Genomic DNA, 26,192 nt, shown 5'->3' on the forward strand with positions numbered 1-26,192 from the left:
AAAAGATGCTTTTATGGATACTTATCCACCTTCATAGCATTCACTTGAGCTTCACACAAATCCAGTATTTGAACCCACATAACATCTGCACATTGATCTAATGACACAACAATACAAAGTGCTCTTGATTTGAGGCATCTCAGGTTTTTTAACTAGCTTTCGAGACGACTAGTTCACTTTTGTGCATACACTTGCTTTTGGTTTCTCTTTTCTTACATTCACACATACGTGACCCGCCATATATAACCACACTTCCTAGAAGGATTTACATGCTATTTTAATCATCAATACTTAGTTGTTGACAGTGATTGAAAACTGTGATTCTCGATGTTGTAAAGTTTAAAGTCTATGTTTTAGCATAGTACTGCATCCAAATGGAAACACCCTCGCACATGCATTTAAATTAGTTTCCCTTTAGGCAACACACAAACACTCACCTAAACAAAAACCAAAAAAAGAAAAGGAGAACACATTTATGTTCATAATATATGCTTAACCACATGGAGCCAACAAAAAAGTACTTAGAGACATTGCTCCATTACACAGTGCCTTGTGAGCAAGTCCGAACCTAATCATCAGTGAACTTAGGGTTTGGCGTTGGTCCTTACAAAAAACATTTATAACGCAAAAACTTAGAAATGGCAAGGGATGCAAAACTTTAGCATGGTTGCAAAGTTAGATTTCTTACCATATTGACCACATCTGTCTAGTTTAACGTTCGATGCCCTCTTGATCAAGTTGCTCGAGGAGGGCATATGTGCAGTGCTTTATGGCGTACCTTTCCTTCGTATCATTCATTTCATGATCAACCACTCTTTGTTGGAAACCAATAATAAAAGTGAGTGAAATTCTTAAAGCAACCATACATACTTAACAGAAATGAAATTCACATTATGCCAACAAAAGTGAGTGAGTGTACTATTAATACTTACAAAGTACATGTGAAAAGTGTCCCAGCCCCACCACCTCTCCCAAGATGGGAGCTCCCTATGCTCTCCATCCACTCGGCTGCTATGGCCTCCTCTTGCTACTCATACCTGCAGGGATTTGTATTGTGCTTCTTGAACTCCTCATCCCAAATATCTTATATAATACTAGGGCTTTTCTCCCCCTATCATTACCCTGCGTGTACAATGGACCTCTTTACTTCTTGGAAATGGATTAAACTCACTCGTGATTTGATTGAAGATGCGGTCCTTCTTTACTTGATCGAGTTTATGCCATGTACTCATAAAGTCATGGGCAAAGACTATATAGTATAGGTCATGGATTCGAGTCTTCATCTCGTTGTTGACATCATTGAGGAGGACCAACTTTCCCTCCACTACTTGGTATTGGGAATGAGCCGGATTCAAGGCAGAGGAATTTGTGTCAAAGTGGCGGGATGAGTGTGGGTGTGGTATCCCATCACAACATGCAATGGGTGGGTGCTTGCATGGAGGGGTAGAAGCGTCTGTGGAGGCACAACCACGGTAATAATTCGACAAGCAATCTTGTCTTCTATGACTCGAATTTATCAAGTGAGCCGTGGGTTTGTGTGACTTGTCGTGGAGTATCTGATTGGTGTGGTTGTATGGTGGTGGGATTTGGAGGTTGTGCAAAAGTGCCAACCCTTCCCCCAAAGTAGGCTTCAGCCACATAGCCCTTTGCTTGGGGCTCATTTAGGAGATGAAATTGTAAAATTGACTGGGGGACATTGCATGTGGAGTAGGCAAGGTGGAGATGTTGTTGCAGTTGTATGCAGGTATGTGCGGAAAGGAGCATGGTCTTGAAGGATCTACCTACCCAAAGCCCACATGCATGGACAACATCAAAAGCATTTTCTTATATTAGAAAAAAATTGAAGACAATCATATTAGAGCGCTTATCGGATAGATTGTGAGGTAATTGGAGTATCAAGGGAGGGCTTGGGAGAGACAAAGAGAGAGCTTGAGCCTTGACAGAAAATGAGTGAAAACCTTATAAAATAAACACAAACAAGACATATTAGCAAAGCATCAAAATCACACACACACACACACACACACACACACCCCACACAAAGGCAAGGGTAAAGGACAAGGGCTACCTACTAGTTGGACTCTCAAGGGAGGGCTTGCCTTGTGAGAGACCAAGGAGAACTTGTGAGCCTGCAAAACAAACAAAACACAACATGTTAGCAATTTTGAAATACCACACACACATACACATAAAATTAGAAGCGGGAAGGGCCTTGGGGGTGCACTACTAAGAAACCCTATGTATCACGTGCGTTCAAGGGGTATTAAAAAAACCCCCTACCTATGAAATTTTCATTAATAAAATGATCCCGTTTTCTTTATGAACATAGAGATTTTTTTTGAAATTGATTAAAAGAACCCCTTTTGTAAATGTATTTTTGTAAATTTACCTTAAAATTTTGAATTCAATAACCCCTTCATTTGAACTCATGTGGTATACTTATATATTTTTAGTTGAGCCCCCCTGAGGGAAGGGCTTAGGTTCATTCCTAAGGGATGGGGGGAGGTGCAGAGAGGAGAGAATACCAAAGAAATAAGATTATGTTCTACAACCTGCAAAAATGTGAAAATGCAATAAGTGACTCAATGCGATTCTGTTAAAAATCCCGAGAGTTGAAATAAGTATCAAAATATCCAACAATCGAAAAAATAATCAAAAACACATTTTTAATATTTTGACGCTTATTTTGATGTTTATTTTGACTCCCGTTACTTGTGGCTTCAACATTTGAATTCTCATTCACAATTTGAACTTTTGGGCAGCCTGACACTTCTCCATTTAAAATTAGAATATACCACCTAGGCCATGCATGAAATATAAATGAAGTGCCACCTCCTCCTCATTTAAACCCGCATTCACATGTGTATTCAACATACATGCAGCCTGTGAGTGCTATGAACATTTTAAATTTCATCGATTAGAGGAGTGCCTGTGTAGTCGTTTTTGCAAGTACCAAGTTGCTTGACGTTGAAGAATTTACAACGAGCATGGGGCATATTTCAATGGAGCGCTTGCAACATCTACTTAGTAGCATGGGGCATATTTCAATGGAGCATGGGGCGTATTTCAATGGAGCGCTTGCAACACATCTACTTAGTAGCCTCAATGTGTAGCTAGATAACAATGAACCGGTCGATCACGTGGATATTGCTACATATTTCCTTGTATTTGGGATCATTAGTGAAAGTTTTGGTAGGTAAATATTATCATATTAATTTCTTATAAATATTGTTACATATCTTTGTATTTTTTTGAAAAGTACCTAAAAATTGGGTTAATAAGGACTATAATATCTAAAAACCATTGGATTTTGTTTTTCAAAAAACACACCATACAGAAAACAAAATTTTAAATGTGTTCGGCTCTTTTTTCGATGCCCATATCGACTTTATTCTAGATGTGAATTTTGACACTTTTTTCAACTAAAACATAGACAGTTATTTCGATGGTGATTTCGACACTTATTGTGATGATACGAGTATCATTGGAACGCCGAAGGCTAAAGATCTTGTAGTAGTGAACTAGATCTTCTATATAGGGTTGTAAGGCAAATTCTCCCATTTGATCCCCTGCGTAGACCAGTCTTACCAAAGAATGATGTGAAGCAAGTCCTCCTAGCTTATGCAACAACGACTCAATAAGCAAGTAACCATGGAATTATGGCCCTCATTAAGAGAAAAGGCATTGTGGGACATATTTGGCAAGTGATGCTAATCTCTTGAATCCTCACCTTACGGATTTCTTGGAGATAAGGATGGTCACTTTATCATTTATAGATGCTACAAAAGAATGAGAAGAGAGCACCCTCCTGAGTAGTAGCAGAGAGGATACAAAATCATAGAGGAAGACAAACTGGCACAAAATGAAGGATGGGAACAGTCAAAATGGAGAAAAAAAGATTTGACCAAAAAAGCACTACTTATATTTATATGCTAGTGCACCTCTATCTTGTAGAACAAAACCCACATTTATGCCACATGAGAGGAGATGGTCTAGTTTAGAGTTCTACAAGCTCCAAAAATAGGATCCTAACCACATATACAACTTTCCATGCTTCAAAACTGTGCATCACTCCTCCTTCAAGGATTTTTGAGCCTACATATTGTCACTACTTATTTTGTGGAAAGATATACCTGACTCGGATTTTGTTGTAGTCAGGTGCTTTCTTAACCTCACCACTATATTGATCAACTCTGCATGCGACTATAGCATGGGGAACCTTGCACTTCATTTTTGATCTCAATAAAGGTCAGGACATGGATCATATCACATTCTACTATCATGTCATATTTGAAGATATTTTCCTAACACACTTTTGGCAAACCCTAGCACTTGCATATCATTGCCATACTCTTATCTACAGTCACATTGGCTGCAATGTTTTGTAAAAGATCAAAAATCAATCTTACCACAACCAACACCCACATAGAGTCCACTCAAAGCCCAAAAAGAGGTGGAGAGATATTTGTAACATTGTCTCATATTTTTCTATTTTCCATTTATGACCAAGTCTCTTGTTCTCGAGAGACATGCATAATTCTTAGTATCATTACTCTGAGTAAAAGAAATGGTACATGAACCCATGGCTGGGTATTAGGCATTATTCCAAACCGCTACTGGAGGGTTATACTAGCCCTTTTGACTAGTCATCAAGATGTTCCACTATCAATGATCCATGAACCATCTAATGTTGAGGAATGTTCTACCATTGCATAAATTTCTTTTATTGCCACAAATAGCTCCAATTCTGCTTGAGTATGGTTCCAGACTCCTTCTTCAAAGGCTTCAAAGTGACATTCTTCTCACTTGCTTCCTTCACTCTACATGATTTGACCACATGACCAAGCTTGTCTAGTAGAAACACTTTGCCTTTGAATTCTTCTTGTTCTCAAAAGAATTAGGGTAACCAGAGCCCTTCTCCTTGCGTTTCTTTGCATATACAAAGAATGTAGCATCACTACCATCTATGGCTTTAAAACACATCTCCTTCTCCACTAGCATTGCACCAACTCCTCAAAAGTAAGAGGTGTGTTATGCACTTGCATGTTCAATGAGGTCACTAAATTGTTATACTATGGGGGCCACACTCTAATGCATCGTCAGGTCAATTTTTCACTAGTCTTAGTGATCCCCACCACTGCCATCATCTGACCTTATAGATTCTTTATCCGTGATATGAACTTCTATGTTGCTTCTCCTTTAAAATGCCTTTCTGCTACAAGTTGATTCTCAAGGTTTTGAATCCTTATCTAATTCCTCTCATACTAGTTCTTAACAACTTGCCATGCTTCAGAAGTTGTGGTAGTATACTGAATCAAGATCATCACCAAATAATCAGTGATGCTAGTGATGATGGCATATAGCATATCTATATTCCTTCCCTCCACGCTAAAGTGAGCACAAGATCTAGTGGTGTGGCCTATATATTGGATCTGCTTAATCCAGAGTAGGACTTGCCTTTGCATCAACCCCTAAATTGTGATTTCCCACAACTCATATGAAGTAAGAATAGACCTAATCTTAAACTTCCTCTCAGAGTGTAATTTGTCCCATCTAGCTTTCCATCACCAAATAGTGAAGGACACGAGCGGCTATGTTATTTGTAGGTTGGGCCATCTCTCCAAATTTGCCTTCAAAACATCTAAAACTACCTTTGCATAGAGCCTATGCTCTATGGTACCATCTAAGAAAACACAATGGCAGAAACAGGATCAACATAATACAAAGCATTGAATTGAAAGAAGTGGAGAGTAAACAATATTGCTACTTGCAAACTTTGATGTGACAAATTGATGGTTGTCCGTCCACCCGTGTGCTCCGAATAAGAAGCTTTGATGGTGATCTCGTGATAGACTCTAGAGACAGAGGATGAGATAAGGAACTCGATGATAAATTAAGGCTACCAAACTAGTCTATACATGGCACCCACCAAGATCGGCATAGACATAAGTCAGCCACATCAGCCAACCCACAACTTGGTCCAAAATTACCAACCAACTATATCATCTGACTAGGACCGTCGTATTAGACTACAATAATGTCCCATCTCGAGACCTTTTTCAACTCTCACGAATATCTCAGACCATGTGGATCCTCAAACAAACCTCATAACCCAAGAACGATGTGTCCTCAATTTGCTGCCTCAATTTGTTATCCAGCACTCACTAATGTAGTCACTTAGCCCGAACAAGCATTCATCCTACTTGGCAAAGTGCCAAGGCTACATAAGCCCTCCTAACCATCTGGGCATATTTGACCACCATCCGGTGTCTAAACTGGAAACTACCAATGCCACAATGACTTCTACTCATAAAGAGGGCCTTACAAAATAGAGCACATCCGTCACCCATAATAATAACATGAGGGTGGAGAATTTGAGCAAATGCTTTTCCAGAATATATAAAGTTGTTTACATCCTTTTAATTTTTATGTGTGTTTGGTTTAAAGTTTTTTATGTTTATTGAAAATTTTCATATTTTATGAAACATTTAAATTTTTAGTCATCATTGGCACCTAATGAGGTCTTTAAGAAAGTAAAAGAATAGCTTAGGGGAGGCGTGTAAGAGTTGTTTAGCTCTTTTAACTTTTAATGTGTGTTTTAAGTTTTGTGTGTTGTGAAATTTTTCCTTTCTTATGAAACATTTTAATTTTGGGTCATCATTATCACCAATTAAGGTCTTTAAGAGAGTAATAGCTTAGGAGAGGTGTATATTGGAACCTTTTTGGATGTATAGCTTTTTATGGGAGGTACAGATGATGTGCTTAAGAGTGCGTCCATGTTTGTTGTGAATCTACTTGCCCATGAGTTTTACAAGTGCATGTAAGACTAAAAATAGAGCACACATGTTAATCGCACATAATACATTACCCTATGAATAAGCATGCACACACACACTCACATATAAAAATTAATAAGAACTCATAAAATATTATTTAAAAACTTTAGATTAACATTTATTATAGATAAATTTTAATATAAGGTTTTTTAAAGTATTTACGAATTAATATTTATTTAGATTAATATTAATATTAGTGTATAACTAGATAAATTATAATTACTAATACATATTATTGAATATATTAGTATAGATATATTTGTTTATAAATATTATTTTATTTAGTGTATAAATAGATAATTAAATAAGAACTAATAAAAAGTCTTTTAAGAATTTATAGATTAATATTTAGTTTGTGTAAATATTAATTTTAATAATATAGATAAATATTAATATTGATAGTATGAAAATTATTAAGGACTAATAAAAAGTTCTTTATAATATTTATAGATTAATATTTTGCATGTCGATACATTTAAAAAAATTATATTGTTTATTTATTCTTGTATTTATCTAAAACCTTTCATGTGCACATGAAGTAAATATTGGTAAGGATCAAATTAAATTTTGAACATAAATAAAAGTTAAAAAAAGCTTATGATACAAGTACTTAAATGTTATTATATATTTAATAGTATAACATTTCAAAAGCATCAATGATCATTATGTATTCAAAAATATAGTATCATTGTTTAGCTTTAATTGGCTCCTTTAAGTGTTGAAGTGTTAATTAACTTCTTTTAAGTACACGGATATAGATAGATACATATACCTAGATGAATCCAAGAACATGTTCAAATTCACCTTATAAGAAAGTGCAATTTATAACCTCATGGTAGTCATCTACAAGACAATAAACCATCAAATCCATCATGCATAGTATGGCCTAGATACTATGACATCCCCACTAACATCAGTGCCCAATAATGAGTGCAGAACTTGGTATCAATATATGTTTGTATAAATACATAAAGAGAGAGAGAGAGAGAAGGGGGGAGGGGGGGAGAGAGCATAGACTTGATGAGCTTAAAGTCTTTGGGACTTTGTTGTGTTTGTAAACAGAAGATGGTTGGACGACACAAGGATAGACTACCGAAACTGAATAATGTTTTGCATTTATAACGTCTTGATCGGAGAAGATTGCTAGACAAAGAACAATGTTTAACAAACATGCCATTAGAAATATGGTAGCAAGGGTGGTTTTTATTAGCACAAGAAACAGTCATTTTAGGGAGTAGCATCAAACACAAGAATGTAGAGGATCAAAACCTCTTGTGAATCAATGGAGTAATCCTAAAGCTTTCCTAGTGTGGCCTGAAACCTCTTGTGAATCAATGGAGTAATCCTAAAGCTTGGTAGGAATTCTCTGATTTGTCTTTGCTCACGAGGGGCCAAAAGTATAAATTCCCCAACCTTTTACAATATGCTTGTCCACCCATTATAATAATGATGTGAACACGCACTTTTTTCTTTTTTCTTTTTTTTTTAACCAACAAGCGCAAGAATTAATTAAGAGAGGCAAACATTACAAAAACTGGCTGGGATACAGCACTGGGACCGGGACCACAAACATAGCAATTACAATTCTCAGACTTCCTTATCGTATAACTTCAATTCTGGATTGTAGTAGATTCACAAAACGGTTGGCCTCCTCCGCCATCCTTTGGAGCGCATACTGTTGATTCTGGGCCGGACTGCTTGTTTGAATTGGAGGTTCTCGAGGTACTGCAACTTGCGTGGTATACAGTCTCGTCTGCACCAAGTGGTAGTCATAAATCTGCACATGAAAATCAGCAAAAAGACTTCTCAGATTTGGAATCTAGTAAGCAACCTCAAATGCAGCCGCACATCTATCTTTCCAAATCAACCACAGGAATTCAGCTCTGACTCTGGCCCAACACCGTGAGAGCACCCCAACAGTATCCTCTAGAAGAAGTTGTTTTGCAGAGGACAGGCAACCCAGCGCAAAACAAACCGGTGCCAAGATGTCAACAGATCGCTGACAGTTTCTGAACAAATGCCCAATATCTTCAATGCTATGATTGCATCTAACGCATACCCCATCTGATAGCCCACATTTCCTGCACTTGTCACCTGTCCATATGGTTTTATGCATTCATATAGAACTGACCATCTCTTGTTGAGAACCACATGCACAGGGGATGACGGAACTGAGTGCACACGAGGGGGGTGATCAAAAGCTGTACCTCCTCTCCAGCATAGAGCTTTGAGGGAAAAGGGCTCAGAGACTGATATCTGCCATCCCTCACTCTCAGGAAAGATGTTGATACGATCCCGCACCAACTTCACTTCCTAAGGAAGAAGCGAGAATCTTATCATCAGTTCATCATTGGTCATCCACCTATGGGAGGGAGATTGCCACACATCCGCCCATAATCTGATGCCCTTCTTGTGAATACGTAGAGCAGTACGCATTGAGTTGCTGGGCACCGGAGGAACTGGATTAAGAGGAAACCAGAGAGAGTCAGAAGCTCTGATAGAGTAGCTGTGTCTACTTTCCCACACAACCCTTACCATGTCGCGAAATTTGTTCCAAGCTAGAGAGCGAAGAAACTCAGACCCTTTAGGCTTGACAGCTTCATGACCTATCAAAATAGTAATCCATGGCAAATCCTTCCAACCTGAAAAGTTCTCAAGGGAGAATTGGTCAAAGTTTCTGAATAGCAGAAGGGAAGAGCATTCCTCAGGGTGAGAGACAGCTCTAATAATGGCTTTAACAGCAAGACGGTCAGCCCGAGCGAGAATATCTACTACCCCCAGTCCCCCTTTGTCCCTGGGAAGGCAGCAGAATTCCCATCTAACTTTGGCCACTCCTCTCCTGAAAGGGTCTCCTGACCATAGGAAGTTCCTACAAAGTTTTTCAATTTCCTTTAGATGAGTGTCTAGGGGTCTCCAACAGGTGAGGAAGAAGAGGACGTAAGCAACTAGAAAATGATTGATTACCAGCACTCTGCCCGCTACGAAAGCTGCATACCCATCCATCTATTCAGCTTGCCCCTGAACTTCTCAACTACCCAGTCCCACCTTTGTTTCAGGGTGGCACCGAAACCCATCGGAATGCCAAGCAGTCGAAATATTTCCCCAGCCCGAATACTCTGGCATCCTTGTACCAGCCAGATGGGGAGATTTCCTTCAGCAGAAAATATTCCAGCTTTTGAGTGATTAAACCTAGAGCCAGATGCTAAACAAAAGGTGTCCAACACCTTCCAGAAGGTCAAGAGAGAATCCTGGTCATTGATGAGCAGCGCGTTGGTGTCGTCCGCAAACTGAGAAAGAATCTGAGCACCATTTGAGCTAGGCAAGGGAATACCTTTAATTAGCCCCAAACTCTGGGATCTTTGCACCATACAATTCAAACTATCCACAGATAACACAAACAACAGTGGCGCAAGAGGACAGCCCTGTCTGACCGACCTGGCCAGGGGGAAAGATTCTTACATTGAGTTATTTAGCGCCACTCGAGCTGAAGCATTGCCGTAGAGGGTTTTAACAAACTGTATCAAGCTCGGGCCATACCCCATCTTCTCCAAACTGAGCAATACAAAGCTCCACTCCAGCCTGTCATAGGCTTTGTCAAAATCAACTTTGGCAAAGATAAAGTCTATCCCTTTTTCTTGAGCATGCTCTACTCCTTCCCGAATTGAAATAACAGCTTCAATGAGTCTTCTTCCACGGATGAAACCTTTCTGCTCTGCTGAGATGTGCCTCATTAAGCTGGGTGTGATCCTGAAGGCTATTACTTTGGCTAGTACTTTGTATACAGAATTCAGCATAGTCAGAGGCCTCCAGTTCTCTAGGAGATCCTTAGGCCCTCGTTTGTGGATCAGTTTTATCACTCCCGCATTGATATTGGTGGGCAAAGCAGAGTACTTCACAAATTCTTCCCAAACCCTCTGGATGAAAGGGGCAATCCAATCTTTAAAGGCAAGGAAAAACTCACCCGGCATTCCATCCAAGCCCGGAGTTTTGTTTGGTTTCAAGCTCTCAATGGCCATCTTAATTTCTGAGATTGAGATAGGTATGTCAAGCTGTCTTGCTAGCTCTGCTGAGATGACATTATATCTAGCTTCCCAAACCGAATCGCGGGCCACAGCCTTCAGCTCACTGGACTGCTCCGGGGTATTGAACAGCTTTTGGAAGTGCTTGCGGATCAGCACACAGTTTTCCTCCTCAGTCCTGGCCGTGCCATCACTGGTGGTCAGCAGAGGTACTAGATCCCTCGCTTGTTTCTTCCTAAGAATCTTGAACATTTCTTTAGACGGGCGATCGATCCTGCCAGCCCACCACTCTCTGAAGAAAACCGTGGCATGTTTGAAGGCCAGCTCCTCCTCAGATCTAATATGGGCCCTTAGCCTGGTGATCTCCTCTTGGTCCTCAGCTACAACAATGTTCTTGGCTTCAAGTTCCATAAGCTGGAGATAGGTAGCTTCTCTCCTTTTCCTTCTTATGATAGTAACCTCCTTCCTAAAACCAGTGAGAGCTTTTTGGGACTCCCTCATAGCTTGAGACCAGGCTGCGGCAGGGGAGTGAGCCTTACTGAATGCATTCAACCAGATCTTCTTGAGTTCTTTTTGTACCACCTTTAGCTGAAAGAGGGAGGCGTCAATGTGGAACCAAGAGTTTCTAACCTTGGTGGCTTTGTCATCCAACGTGACTACCAGAGGATAATGATCCGACAAACAGGAGGAGTATTCAGGTTTTGACTTGACCCTGGAGTAGACATTGGCTAATTCCAAAGAAATGTAACATCTATCTAATCTAGCCTTCCTGGCGTTTTCGCCAGAGGAGTAGTTCTGCCAAGTGAACTCAGCTTCCTCACCTAGATCCCACAAAGAAAAGAGCTCTTTGACTTGAGCCCAACTCTCCTTCTCTAGGCCCTTGATTACCTGGCCCAGGCCTTTGTATCTATCCGCTGACGACTCCACCATGTTGAAATCTCCTACAATAACTACTGGGCCATCCATCGCCTTGAGCTCACTCCACAGATTGGCTCTGTCAGCAGCAGCACCCCCTGCATAAACGGAGCAAATCTGCATTTTGACTGGCTTATCTACCTTGGCTGAGATCCAGTTCATACCCCCAACAACCGAGTTAGGGGAGATCCTCCAGAGCCCCTAGAGTGAGACGAAGAGAACCATCTATGATCCTCTGAGACCTCCTTAAGACGGCTAAAAAGATCGTTGCCAGTTGCTTTGACCTCCTGAAGAGCTATTAACTCCGACTTGTTAATGCGAAACCACTGCTTCAGCTTCCTGGCCTTGATAGGGTCTGACAACCCCTTGATGTTCCAAGAAACAATCCCCATTTATGGGACTTCTTAATGGATTTCTTGGCCTGAACTCTGATGGGCGATGCTTGTGCAGCAGCTTGCATAGGTCTTTTGTGGTCTTTGTGGATCTCCATAGGAGTGGAAAGCCCATCCCCCTCCACCTGTATTTCCTTGCCTTTGAAAGCAGAGGTGTCTCCCACCAGAGCATTCACATTCAGTTCTCGCATTGCAGTTTGATCATTTTCGTTAACCTGGTCTTCCAGCAATTTACCCACCTCGGCTTCTTCATCAGATCCCGAGAGAAGGGACTCTTCAACCTCAGAGTCCACCCACTCTGGCAATGAAGCTAGGAGGGCAAATTTGTTAACAGATTTAGCCCTGGTCTTAGAACCATCCTGCCAGGTTTCTTTGGGCGCCCTCTTAGGGGGGGAGACTCTAGCTACTTTAGGGGCTTGCTGAAGGGGGGTGGCGTCTGGAGAAGTTGGGGAAGGGGCGTTGTCCGAGGCACGTCGAGGGCAGTTTCTAACGAAGTGCCCATTGGCACCACAGTGAAAGCAGGCGGATGGGAGGTATTTGTACACTAAGCCTTGCTCAAGGTGTTCACCATCGTCGGTGAAGATATCAATAGCTGAGGGGAGATCCATAGAAATGTCCATTTCTATGAGCACTTGAGGGTGCCATGAAGGCACATAATCCGAGCGGGGTTTTCCTCCCAGAACTTTCCCCAGCTTAGAGCCAATGACTCCAAGGTGATTATGGTAGTGGAGGGGCAGATTAGGGAACTCTACCCAGACAGGGTAGTTAACCAAGGCAGAGGCTTCGGGATTGAAGTCTTTGTTCCAGCGAAAAAGGCTGGGGGGGAATTGCGAATGAGCCACTGGCCTCTGCTGAGGACATCAAACGCCATTTGCGGGAGCTTGAAAACAAAAAGATAGTGGTTTTTAGGGAGGGCCTGGATGGTTTCCACTTCAGCACCAATCGCACCCCACTGGAGGCGAATCCAACTTCTGATAGACTCTGCTCGGGGTCTAGGACCCGCCAGCAGTCCGATGAGAGCCCTGTTTTCCAGATCATGCTGGATCCTTCTGATTTGAGAAGAGGGAAGAGTGACTGAGGGCTTACCTTCCACATGAGATACTCCTGTGCCTACTCCAGCAGCACCAGGGCCACCGCTGCAGAGACGATCAGAGGAAGGAGGACCGTGGGCATCCGCCAGCGAAGGAGGGAGAAGTAGGGCTGGTCCGGAGACAGCACCATGTAACTTGAGCGCAGCTTCCTTGGGCAGGCCATGGGAGGCTTCGAGTACTGCATGAGGTGGAGACGGGAAGCACGAAGGAGAAGGAGCAGCACCGAAGAGGTCGACCGGACGATTCGGCGCGTTGAACTGAAGTAGCGAGGGCGTAGAAAGAGCATGCAACTGCCACGCGTTTGGCTGAGGAAAGCCTGACGCGGCGGCCATGCAGACTGCCCCGGCCCGGACAGAGCACTCGAAGTGACTGATGAACGAGGATTAGCAGAGGATTAGCGGAGGAAGACGCACTTGTTTTTCACACACAAGACCTTGCATTTAAAGGTGTGCATGTCGAGCAGGCACACCTCCAAAGCCCGAGTCTTGTTCTTGGGCGCCCATAGAGATGTCCTAGGTATCTTGAACCCAATCGTGGATAACCCCCCATTTCCAAAGCTTCTCCAAAAATCAAAAAAAAAATCCTCATAATTATGTAAAATACTGATAAATGCTGGTAAATCCTGGAAATGGTGACATTTTTGGCTCATGGGCTGTTCTGCAAAGTGCCGTTTTTGTTCAGTTGGACGATTTGGCATGTACGACAAATTTTAAATGACGGCAATAGACATAATATGCTGGTCACCATGAAAATAATTGACCTCACTTAGTTGGATTGTGCATTAAGTTCGTATATCGTATATGCTTTCACATATCTGGTTCTAAAATCACTTTAATTTTTTGTGATCCCCTGGGATTCATTTTGACCCCTGCAGGTGCTTTCATAGATACATATAGTGTCTTTAAGCTCCCCTAGCATGGTGACAGGGAGACAAATTGCTATAGAGCAACACACTCTGGTAGCATGTTTAGACCCTTCAACTCATGACTTTTGCTGCCTTGTACTCTCTGCCAATGGCCAAAAAGGAATTTGACAGCATTATGTAAGCTGCACTATTTTCTGGATCCAGCTCAAAAATCTTCCTTGCCGCATGTGCTCCACGCTCAATGTCTGCCTGATGTCTGCAGGCAGCAAGCAACGCGATGTATGACACAACAGTGGGCTCAAAGGGCATGATCTTGATCAGCCATTCTGCCTCCTCTAATTGACCTGCCCTTCCAAGCAGGTCAATCATGCTGACAAAATGATCTGAAATTGCAAATGCACAACCACTTTGCAACAAAAAACCAAAGCAAGCATCCACCAGACCAGCATGGCTGCATCCATTAAGAATGCTAAGAAGTGTGACATCGTTTGGTAACACTCCTTTCCGCTGCATTTTATAAAAACTGATAACTGCATCTTGAACCTGGCCATGCTGCGCATACATGGCGATTATGGTTGTCCACGAGATCACATCCCGCACTAGCATTTTGTCAAACATCTTTTGAGCAGCAGCTATGCTACCACACTTCGCATACATGTTTATAAGGGCATTTCGCACAGCAACATTTCTTTCAAACCCACTGTACTGTATATGGGCATGCAACCTGATTCCTTCTGCTAGAGCTGATTGAGAGGTGCATGCAAATAGAGCACTCACAAAAGATAATGCATTTGCCATCTCACCACACTGCTGCATTTGATTGAAGAGTAGGAGGGCATCTATAGCCTGCCCATGCTGAGCATGAATGGAAATCATCACATTCCACGGAACCACCCCGCTACCATCGACCATTCCAAGGAAAATGCTTTGAGCATCCTTCACACTGCCACATTTTCCATACATGCTGATGAGAGCATTTCTGACTACTACTTCTGCCCGAAATTCACAGCTGGTGATGTGGGCATGCATGCGCTTGCCATCTCGCAAAGCCGTTGACTGCGCACATGCCGACATAGTAGTCAAAAATGTGACCTTGTCTGGAAGCTCTCCCTCCATCTGCATTTGATCAAACATACGAACCACTTCATTGCCAAAACCATGCCATACATATGCTGTCATCATGGCATTCCACGATACTCGATCCAACTTGGGTATTGTCTCGAACACTGCTTGAGCATGTTTCCAGCTTCCACCCTTACCGTACATGTTCAAAAGTGTGTTTCCCACAATGATATCTGACTCAAGATCTTGGTTTCGGATACATGCATGCATTCGCTTCCCCACGGCGAGCACTTCGAAACTTCCACATGCAGAAAGTATGCTGACAAAGGTGACTTTGCCTGGCATCAAGCCTTCTTGCAATAACTGGTCAAATAGTTGAAGAGCTTGCTTTACCTTTCCCTGTTGGATGGACATTTCAATCACTGCACTATATGAAAAGTTGTCCCGGACATGCATTTTATCAAGTGTCCTCCATGCATTTTCCAGGTTGCCGCACTTGCCATACATATTGATAAGAGCATTCCCCACAACAATATCCGTTTCTAGCCGGTCATTTAGGATGGAAACATGCATTTGTTTGCCAGCACTAAGCATATGCTGACTAGCGCACATAGTGAGCACAAGGACAAAGGTGACCTTGTCACGAATAAAACCTTCATGTTCCATTCGTTTGACTTGCATAAAAGTATCTTCACTTTTCCTGTTTTGAGCATATGCTGATATCACAGCATTCCACGACACGGTATTCCGAAGTCGCATTTGATTGAACAGATCTTGAACACCTTCTAAACTGCCACATTTACCATACATGGTAAGAAGCGCATTGCATACGGTAACATCCAACTCCAGATCCGAGTCAAGAACAAGGGCATGCAACCACTCACCTACGACTAGCATCTCATCGCTGGCACAGGTGGCAAGGATGCAAATGAAGGTGACATCATTTGGGGTTACTCCACTCTCCTGCATTTCTACAAAGCGATGAAAGGCCTCTGTGCCCTGATTGTGCAGGGTATATACGGATATCATGGCATTCCATGTAGCCACATCTTGCTTTGGCATGGTGTGGAAAGTCCTTTCTGCATCTTCCACACTGCCACATTTTCCATACAAGTTGATGAGGACATTTCCCCCGACCACATGCAGCTCAAATCCACTATCGAGAACACAATGATGAATTGTCCGGCCTTTAGTCAGGCCACCCAAACCAGTGCATGCTTTAAGCACACTCACAAATGTAGCCTCATTAGGTGTAACTTCATCCAGCTGCATTCGTTCAAACACTTGAAAAGCCTCTATGCCATGACCATGCTGTGCATAGATTGAGATCATGGCGGTCCAGCACACCACATCTCGGGTAGTCATTTGATCAAAAACCTTTCGAGAATCATCCACACATGCACACTTACCATACATGTTCATAATTGCCGTGCATAAAACAGCGTCCATATTGAGTCCATGACTGCACAAGATGCAGGAATGCAACCTCTTGCCTGTGGCAGAATTCTTCTGACTAGTGCATACAGACAGAATGCTAACATAGCTTAACTTGTTTGGCAATAAGCCTTCGTGGTGCATTTGATAAAAAAGATCAGCTGCAGCTTGATCCTTCTTTTGTCTGACATACCCTCGGAGAAAAAGATTGAACATACCGACATTCCGCCGGGGCAGTTTGGAAAACAATGCCACGGCATCATCTAAAGCTCCACAGCTTCCATACACTTGTACAAGAAGGCTGCTGAGATTAGTGTTCTGCTCGAAACCACTCTCAATAATCTGGCCATGGATGTGCTTACCACACAGGATGGCTTTCTCCTTCCTACACTGGCGCAATGAAGACACGTACGTTGCAGGACCCACCTGCACATAAGCCTGCCCCACTGGATGCGTTGTCACCGCCTTGCATGGTTCATGGAAGCATCTCTTGATACACCCACATGTGAGAGCACATGGAATGGCGGTTACCCATTTCCTTACATGTGGCTTAAGGATGTTTGTGGGGGCCAATCTCACTGAGTTGACCAACATCTAGCATTCATTGCTCTAAGATCATTCGAAAGCCATGAGATACCATCCTGCTACATAGTTTTTTTTCCCGGGAATCCATCCTGTTACATAGTTTGCAGGTACCTATTCGATCTTGGACTCGTGAGCACCCCATTATTTGTGTGGATTAAAGATGCATGTTGTGATCGGAAGTCGTTGCTTATTCCTGCCAGTGTAAGCTTTTTCATTGAGAGGCAAACATCAAAACCCATATCATCATCACCATCATGGTTGTCTTGCAAATGTTACTCTTTTTACAGAAAACCAAAAGAGTTACTTACCGTGTATATCATCATCATGATCGTTGTCATTGTCGTCATCATCACCACCATCATCACTTGAAAACAAAAAAAACAAGGGTCATCATCATGGCATGGTTTCCGACTGTAAGATCAGTAATATAAACATTAATGGAAAAACTACTCTGTTGAAAGGCATTCTTACATCATGAATCAAGCACCCAATTGTGCGTTGTGGCCAAAGAAGAAGAACGAGGCACGTGCCACGTGAAGCTCGCGCGGAGGGAGAGAGAGAGAGAGAGAGAATTTAACAAAATATAAATAGTATAAAATAACATATCATATTATGGTTGATGTGTTTATATCCTTTATAATGCATTATATTATTTTGAATACCACATATTATGTTAAGTTATCAATTGTTTATCTTTTTTATAGATCAATATTACATGTTGCTTTTGTATTGATAATTTTATAGGAACTTATGTATTACTTTTATAGCAACCTTATATATCATTATATATTTACAATGCATTATATTATTTTGAATATCACATATTATATTACGTTATCAATTGTTTATGTATTTTATAAATCAATATTATTATTGTATTGATAATTTTATACTAACTAATGTATTACTTTTATAGCAGCCTATTTTTAATTTTATTAATTTAATGGTTGGCAGAGATTTTAGGACTTAATTGTAGGTAGCAATTTGAGGAGAAGGTTGGGCCTTCCCTAAGGGAAATAAATATGTACTCTTTTTACAAAGAAATTAAGCAAGCAACTAATTTTGAGTCTGCATGTAGTATCTTGTTTCACTCTATTGTTCTAAGCATTACTGATTTGATTCAAGATCTCACACCTCCATCCACCATGAAATTTATCACTCCTCACCCCCCTAGCCAAAGAGGCTTTGCTGGCAAAGAATATTACTTAGGATAAGGGGAAAAAAAGCTTAGGAGGGTGGAGTTGGGCCCTTCAAGCCCTCTCATCTTTTGATCCCCCCCCCAATAGTAGCATCAGTCTAGTGGTACACTCGACCAAGTGTATGGAATTTCTTGGAACCTTCTCTAAGGAGATCGTTAAAGATAAGGGAGTTGACAAACAAAGCGGAGGGAATTACACATGAGATCGGAGAAATAAAAGCGGTATCCTCCTCCCCCCCTTTCTTCTTAGTTCAGTTGTTTAAACCTATTATGGTTATAGGTTTTCTATATGTCCCTAGACCACCTATAGAAATCATTTTTAAAAAAATAGCATGAGGCAAATTAAAATACCAAAGGATAGAAAGAGAAAGCACATTATCAACCAAATAGGTATATATCTTTCAAGTTTGAAACCTATGCTTAGGGAACTAGCCCCTGACTCTCTCCTTCTGGCGACCCCAGTTTAGTGCTTAGAAGTGTAGACCTTAAAAGCACGTCTAGATTGACTTTCCTAATGACATACCCATAGCGTTGAGATGCTATGTGAACCCCCTTGGGGAATTTTTGGGATGGATTGGCCCCCAAAATTCACCTTTAGTCAAATCAAGCATCAATCTAACCCTAATCCTAAAAATTATGCTTAAAAATCCAAAATGTATGCTTAATAAATAAATTAAAGACAGTGCTTATCTTGTTAAAAGCAAGTACGGTTTAATGCTCTTAGGTGTGCTTCACTCGAAAAAAGGCACACTGTTTGTGAATCGAGAGTATATAGATATGAGGGGTTCAAGTTTGAAAACTTTCCTCCTAGGGGGAGATTTTTCCCTCATTTTTAGATTTTAAATTTGAATTTTATATTTCAAAATTATGGAAAAATCTCCCCCTGGAGGGAAGTTTTCAAATTTCAAATTTGAAATAGTCTAAGACTCAAGTTTTAGACTTGAGCCTACCACACAAGTCTAGGACTTGAGTCCTAGCCTTTAGCTTTAAACAATAGTCTAAGAGTCAAGTCCTAGACTTGAGCCTACCAAACCTAGACTTTGGCCTTACATAATAGTCTAAGACCCCAAGTCCTAGACTTTAGCCTGCCACACAAGTCTAGGACTTGAGTCCTAGACTTATACTACCTCTTCAGTCTAAGACTCGAGTCCTAGACCTTGCTCTTGTACACAAATCTAGGATTCTATTTTGGGAGTCCTTGTCTTGGGCAGTCTCTAGGACTCAGGACCTTGTGATGGGCCTTGGACAAAAGTCTAGGACTCAAGTCCTAGTGCTACAATCCTAATTCATCATAATGGATACCACACACTAGCTATCCTGGATGGTGGGGCGGGGGTTAGCATCATCACAAAATAATGTTGGGAAAATTGGGGAAAACCCAATCTGAAAAGAGTAGATCTTATCGTTAAAATGGCAGACGGAACATCTTCAAGACCCATTGGGCTTTTAGAGAATGTGCGACTCAAACTCTTTACGTTTTGCTACCTAGTAATGGACTTTCTGCGCCAACCAGACTCATATGACATAATCTTGGGGAGACCCTTCATGAGGGAATCCAAATTGGTGCACGATTGGGCATTAGACCATGTGTATGTGCGAAGGGATTCACAAATTCTAAAAATAAATCTGTAAACATAATTGAATGTCTTTCTTAACTTTTGCTTTCGAATACAGATATGCACACACTCCTGTTTAAAACTTAATTTATAAAACAATCCAATGACAAACAATTATTGATTACAGATGTCATAACTCAAAATTTCCATCCAATCCTTGTTTCTCAAAAAAAAAATAGTATCACTCTGGACTCTCCCAGCTGGTCAGCAAACGAGATCCAGTAACACATTACAATAATCATTGGTCCATCATACAATCTTCCACGACATACACATGGGTGTCCTAGGCACCGCGAGCCCGTGCATCGCCTAGTCAGAACCCTCCAAGGATCCTCCTTAGGTATCCTGGCACTTCACTCAGGGACCGCTTCGTCGGCCCTCATCCATCGTACCGAAAGTGCACCATTTTAACCGTACCGAGGCTGGTCAACAGGCTTTTCCGCGTGAGCTGTCCTTTGAACACTCCCCGCCAGCTGTTGCAACCGAACTTCCCTTAGAAAAACACATACCAAATGCTCCCTCTAGCATTCTGGCATAAGATAGTCCTTTAAGAAAACAGGGTTCCTATGCAAGTTTTCAGTTTGATTTTCTTTTGAATACAATGAGTATATCTTAAATCAATATTCCCAAAACTTCATAATCGTAATACTAAATTTCAAAATAGAATTCCTCGAATTCTGTAACCTTGATCCTCATATCAATTCGAAGGGTCTTAACTTAGTTTCATATTTGGTGGGAGATTTGAGTGTATTTTCCTAAACTGGTCACATCTTCTTTCCTCTCGAAACTGACGAAAGAGTTTGGTCTTGGTCATAGTCTAATTTAGGATTCGAGTCTGATAAGGTTCTTCATGAACTATCTTTCTCAAAAAGGGGGTGATATTTCAGTTACTATTTTACTAAATTTCATTCATTGAATATTCACTTAACTAATTTCTAAATTAATCACGAATTTCGATGAGGGATTAATCATTTATCTGAAGTTCCGACTTCAATAGATTTTCTGAATTTTCTCTTTACAATCCGAGTGAATATAAAACGATAGAAGTTTCTCTCTTAGAGTATTTACTTATTCATTTATCAAATACTCGTAGAAATTAAACATAGAATTAAAGAGAATCTAATTTTGATATAAAAATTTAATTTCAATGGAAATAACACTTTTATATAAAAGAAAATCCTTTAATGCATCTATTTATGCATAAAATCAATTTAATAGGAATAACACTTTTAAAATAAAAAGAATTTCTTTATGCATCTTTTTATGCATAGAAATTAAATTGAATGAAAATAACACTTTTATTTTAAAAAAATCCATTATGCATCTTTCTATGCATAGAAATTAAATTCAATGAAAACAACAATTTTATAATAAAAAATTTTCCATTATGCATCTTTCTATGCATAGAAATTAAATTCAATGAAAACAACACTTTTATAATTAAAAAAATTTTCAATATGCATCTTTCTATGCATAGAAATTAAATTCAATGAAAACAACACTTTTATAATTAAAAAAATTTTCAATATGCATCTTTCTATGCATAGAATTTAAATTCAATGAAAACAACACTTTTATAATAAAAAGATTTCCAATATGCATATTTCTATGCATAGAAATGAATTTCAATAATTAATATCAATGATATCCATGCATATTCATAGGTGAATATGTACATGGAGTAAATAAAAATATTTCTTTTAGGATGCACAAACGGTGGGAATTACTCTTTTATAATAACATAAAAATAATCTTTATTTTCCACAAAATTCAAGAAAATTTTGCCATAACCTCCTTTGTATGGCTAACCATTTGTCAATTTTTAACATTCTATTTTCAATTTAAAATGAACCCTAATTTGAAGTAAAGTACTCTAATCTACTTAATTTTCACTTTCTAGAGAGTAAACAATAAGAAAAGTTTAATCAATTTATTTGTTACTCATTCTAGGATAAAGAAAGGCTGAATTCTTAAGGAAGAGAAGGGGGTAGCCTTTTCATCAAGGCATAACATCAAGATTCACTTTAATCAACTATAAAAAAACAAGGAAATCAGAAAACCATAGATTTGAAATTAAAAAGTAGAAATTTTAGCTTACATGGAGTTTTGTAAGCTTTCCTTTGGCTTGAGGGATTGAGGGTTCTACTCTTGTTTGGATCAAGAGTGGCCACCAATTTCTTTGGAGAGGATTTAGTCAAAAATAATTGAATTATAAAGAGAATTCAATGTAATGGCTCTGGGTAGGAGTAGAGTAACAGTGCATAAACACTATTAAGCTTTTACAAAGGGGGGAGGCTTCTATTTATAGGAAAAAGTGAGCCTCAAACCAAGCAAACTGATTCTAGAATTTTTCAAATCAATTTGGTCAATTTTTGACCATTTTTGGGTCAGTTCAGCTTACTTTTTGAAACTAGACTTGAAATAGGAGAGAGGAGAGATGAAATATCTCACTTAATTGATTTAAAATTGGGAAGCAATGATGAGAAAAAAGGTGCCTCCTTCATGAGGGGGAATCCCCACTATGAGGTGTCAAAAATTCATTTTTTTAATGTTTCCTTTGGTCCTTAGTCCACTCTTCATCTTATGTGAGTAGTTACTCATTTTTGGGGGGTTTTTCTTTATTTCTTCAATTTATCTCCTCCCTGCATATGGATTAATCTTATTGGTCCCTCAGAACCTTAATCCAAAATTTTTAAAAAATCTAGACCCTTAGGCTAAGGTCTTTTGAGCAGATTATAATTTTTTTCTAATGCACCTTAGGAATTCTTTTTAAACTTCTGTTTCGGGAAAATTTATTTTAGTAAGAAAATATATTTTTCCATCCAAAGATATCTAAAAACTGAGTTAGCTCTCTCTAGAACATTTTCTCTCTCTAGGCCAAAACAGGTAGAAACAAGATCTTTTATTATTCTGAAAAGGGGATTGATTATTACAGGGGAAAAAACTGGACATCTTGAGGGGCTGACATTCAATTGGCGATTGCAAAGTAGACTGGGTAGTCCAATTTGAACTCACCCGATTGTGCCAATACACATCCAATAGCAAAGTTCGATGCATTGATGTGCACATGAAATATAAGGTCCCAGTTAGGTGGTCTCAGAATTGGTGCACTGGCCAGTGCTTGCTTCAATCTATCATATGCTTCCTGGCATTCTTGAGTCCATTCAAAGACAATGAGTAGCTTATATAATGGTTTGGAAATTTCAGCATAAAATATTATGAAGCGACGATAATACCCAACATGGCCCATAAATCTCTGTACACCTTTGTAATTAGTAGGTGGGGGCAATTCTAAGATTAACTTGACCTTGCCGTTGTTAGACGAGAAGGGTTGGCCATGGTTTATGTTGTCAAGAAGTATCGACATTACTTATTGGCCAACAAATTTGTATTCTTTGTGGACCATCAGGCTTTATTATACTTGTGGTGAACAAGCCTTGCACCACGGGAAGAATCACACATTGGTTGTTATTACTATTAGAATTTGACTTCACGGTTATGGTGAGAAAGGGAACACAGGATGTGTTGGCCGATCATATGTCAAGAATTTCAAATAGAAAACTGGCAACTGGTGTTAATGATGATGACCTCCCTGATGCTTGTTTTTGTTCAAGCTAGACAGGGTGCCCGAATGGAGCAAAGAAATATCAGATTATCTAGCTTATGGTTTTTCGCAAGAACAACCCATGAACAAAGATAAAATACGTTGGCTTGTTAAGTTGGTTGCACCTTATCAATTAATTGCTAGAGAACTATACAAGCTAGGTAAGGACAATTTCTTGAGGAGATGTGTGCGGGAAGACTAATTCGTCACAATATTGGATGAAGCACACTCAAGGATAGCTCGACGACATTTCGCTGGGGGACTACAGCTCACAAGGTGCTTCAAGCAGGATTATGGTGGCCTATGTTGTTCGAGGACACCATAGAGTTTGTTAAAAGGTGCAAAGAGTATCACGGATTTGCTATTCTGTAACAAAGGGACAGGATGCCACTTACCCCTGTTATTGTAAGAAAACCTTTTGAGAAATGGGGAAATTATTTTGTTGGACCTATTAGTCCAGCTGCATATCCATCACAAGCCCTATATGCAATTGTGGCCACAGACTATTTCACAAAATGGGCAGAGGCAAAGCCTCTAGGCGAGCTGATGCACAAACAACAGCTTAGTTCTTATATGAACAAATCATTTTGAGATTTGACTGCCCATTAGAATTAGTCAACGATCGCGGTTCACACTTCATTAATAAGGTGATTGATTACTTACTTGCTGGATTCCTTGTAGTCCACCAGAAGTCATCCCCTTATTATCCATAGGCTAATGGTCAAGTGGAGAGTACAAACAAGATTTTGTGTACTATCTTGACAAAAACATTAGAAGCAAGTCAAACGAATTAGGAGCATAAGCTAACGGTAGCTTTTGGGCATATCAAACATCGTATAAGGTGGCGACAGGATATAATCTCTTGCACCTAGCTTATGGTGTTGAAGCGGTAATGCCTATGGAGTACCTAGTTACAAGCCTAAGAATTGTAGTGCAAGAATGATTGATTGAAAATGCATTAGCTGAAAGGCTAATAGACTTAGAGAAACTTGATGAAACCAGACTAATTACATCTCATGGTCTTATGGTTGAAAAATTACGAAGAAAATGTTGGTTTGATAATAACTTAAAACAAAAGAAACTAGAAACGAGGGACCATGTTCTCGTGTATGGTGTAGGAAGCACCAGAAAAAAGAAACTCAAGTACAGAGTTTTAGGACCTTTCCGAGTGTCCGAAATCACACCTCAAGGGTCAGTTAGAATTGAAACAATTAAGGGCGTACAAATGGAGAGTTACGTCAATGGAAGCAAGCTTTAAAAATATTTTGGACCACTGACCCAAAAGATACTCATGTGCAAGAACATCTTTTAAAACAATGGAAGGAGCTCACAAGAAAAAATCAACCAAGCTCAAGAAGAAGCTAAGGCAAGAGAGGCCAAGGCCAAACAAATACTCCATAAGATGATATTGCATGTGAACATGCCTTCACTAACCCTCCTTGATGAGGATGAACTGGACATTGAGTCATCACGGCTCAGTGTGGAAGTCTCTATGACTAAAAGTCATACAATGAGCATTGCATTGCTAGATATGAGATCAAGTCATAATCTGATCTCGTATGAGACATGAGTAGCTCTAGACAAACCACACCTTGAGACCACCGATGCACAAGTACAAAGTGTGCACTTGACAACTACAAAAGTTGAGGGACTTCTAAGTGTTAATGTTTCCATCAGAAATAATCCCTTGGTTGGGAAGGTGTTTGTTATGCCTACAGGATCTATGGAGGAGGAAATATTCCTGGGAGATGATCTTGGATTTGCGCCAGTAAAACTATAATATCCAATGGGAAAAGAGAACTGCACAACTATACAAGGGCAACAATGTCATTTATGTGCCCTTATGGAGCCCAATAAACAAATGGAAGCAAGCCATGATTGAGGATATGGAAACACCAAGTACGATAACAGTAGCTCACGTACCAGAAAACCCCACAATCCATACGTAAAAAAATAGCCAAAGTCACCAGGTACTCAGTAGTGGGTGCCTAAGGGTCAACTTGGAAACTAGCTATACAATGATGAGAAGGGAGTAAATAAGGAATCAAGAAAAAAAGTTTAAAAATTAGACAAGGGACAGAAATGGCCTTCAAATGTAAGCTGGTAGTATTCCAAACAAAACCGCACTCCACAAGGTTCTTGTAAGCAATGGGTTCGAAAGGAATTGCTAGTGGCACAAGGCTATTACTAGGGAAATACAACAATATGGGTGCCCAAAGCCCATCATTGAAAATATCTTAAGAAACAAAGAAAATGACAGTAAGAGCAACCAAAGCCAAATCCCGGCTAAACAAATTCTAGGAATGCATGCACATTGGTATGGAGAAAGAAGCATATTCAACAGGATGAACTAAAGATAACAAACCCGCTACTTGTACCCACCACAATAGAGGAGATGGGCAATGTTATTGAGAAGAAGAAGGAAAAGGTGCAACAAATGGACACAGATACAAATTCCAATCAATAGGATTCAGTAGAAGCACTCTTCAATTGGATGGAGGGAAAGATCAAGCACTCTCACAAGGAGTTAAAACCATTGCAACAACAAATGCCCAGAAGTGCCAAAGTACCACCT

At 40.1% G+C, this 26,192-nt stretch overlaps 2 protein-coding genes across 3 annotated transcripts; both read right to left on the minus strand.

The window, feature by feature from the left end:
* Positions 1-7,939: 7,939 nt before the first annotated feature.
* LOC147623631 (uncharacterized) lies at positions 7,940-13,693 on the minus strand. Its single transcript, XM_086820201.1, has 2 exons — positions 13,249-13,693; positions 7,940-8,613 (listed from the first exon to the last, which is right to left on the minus strand). Exons 1-2 carry the CDS (start codon positions 13,583-13,585, stop codon positions 8,606-8,608), a joined length of 345 nt encoding a protein of 114 aa, XP_086676327.1. The 5' UTR covers positions 13,586-13,693; the 3' UTR covers positions 7,940-8,605.
* Positions 13,694-13,824: 131 nt separating this feature from the next.
* On the minus strand, positions 13,825-17,806 carry LOC147623632 (pentatricopeptide repeat-containing protein At5g39350-like). 2 transcript variants are annotated; one of them, XM_086820200.1, is made up of 3 exons: positions 17,671-17,806; positions 17,508-17,563; positions 13,825-17,392 (listed from the first exon to the last, which is right to left on the minus strand). In XM_086820200.1, exon 3 carries the CDS (start codon positions 17,206-17,208, stop codon positions 14,230-14,232), a length of 2,979 nt encoding a protein of 992 aa, XP_086676326.1. In that variant the 5' UTR covers positions 17,209-17,392; positions 17,508-17,563; positions 17,671-17,806; the 3' UTR covers positions 13,825-14,229. The 2 variants fall into 2 exon arrangements, with proteins under 2 accessions (XP_086676326.1, XP_086676325.1); XM_086820199.1 differs by having other exon boundaries at positions 13,825-17,405; positions 17,671-17,798.
* Between the last annotated feature and the right edge of the window lie 8,386 nt (positions 17,807-26,192).

The sequence above is a fragment of the Cibotium barometz genome, chromosome 26 (genome assembly GCF_041138505.1).
Source record: "Cibotium barometz isolate CiBa-2024 chromosome 26, ASM4113850v1, whole genome shotgun sequence".
Lineage (NCBI taxonomy): Eukaryota > Viridiplantae > Streptophyta > Polypodiopsida > Cyatheales > Cibotiaceae > Cibotium > Cibotium barometz.

Coding starts and splice junctions, on each gene's coding strand:
- LOC147623631 (XM_086820201.1), bottom strand. CDS start 13,585: ATGGCCGCCGCGTCAGGCTTTCCTCAGCCAAACGCGTGGCAGTTGCAT.
- LOC147623632 (XM_086820200.1), bottom strand. CDS start 17,208: ATGTTGGTCAACTCAGTGAGATTGGCCCCCACAAACATCCTTAAGCCA.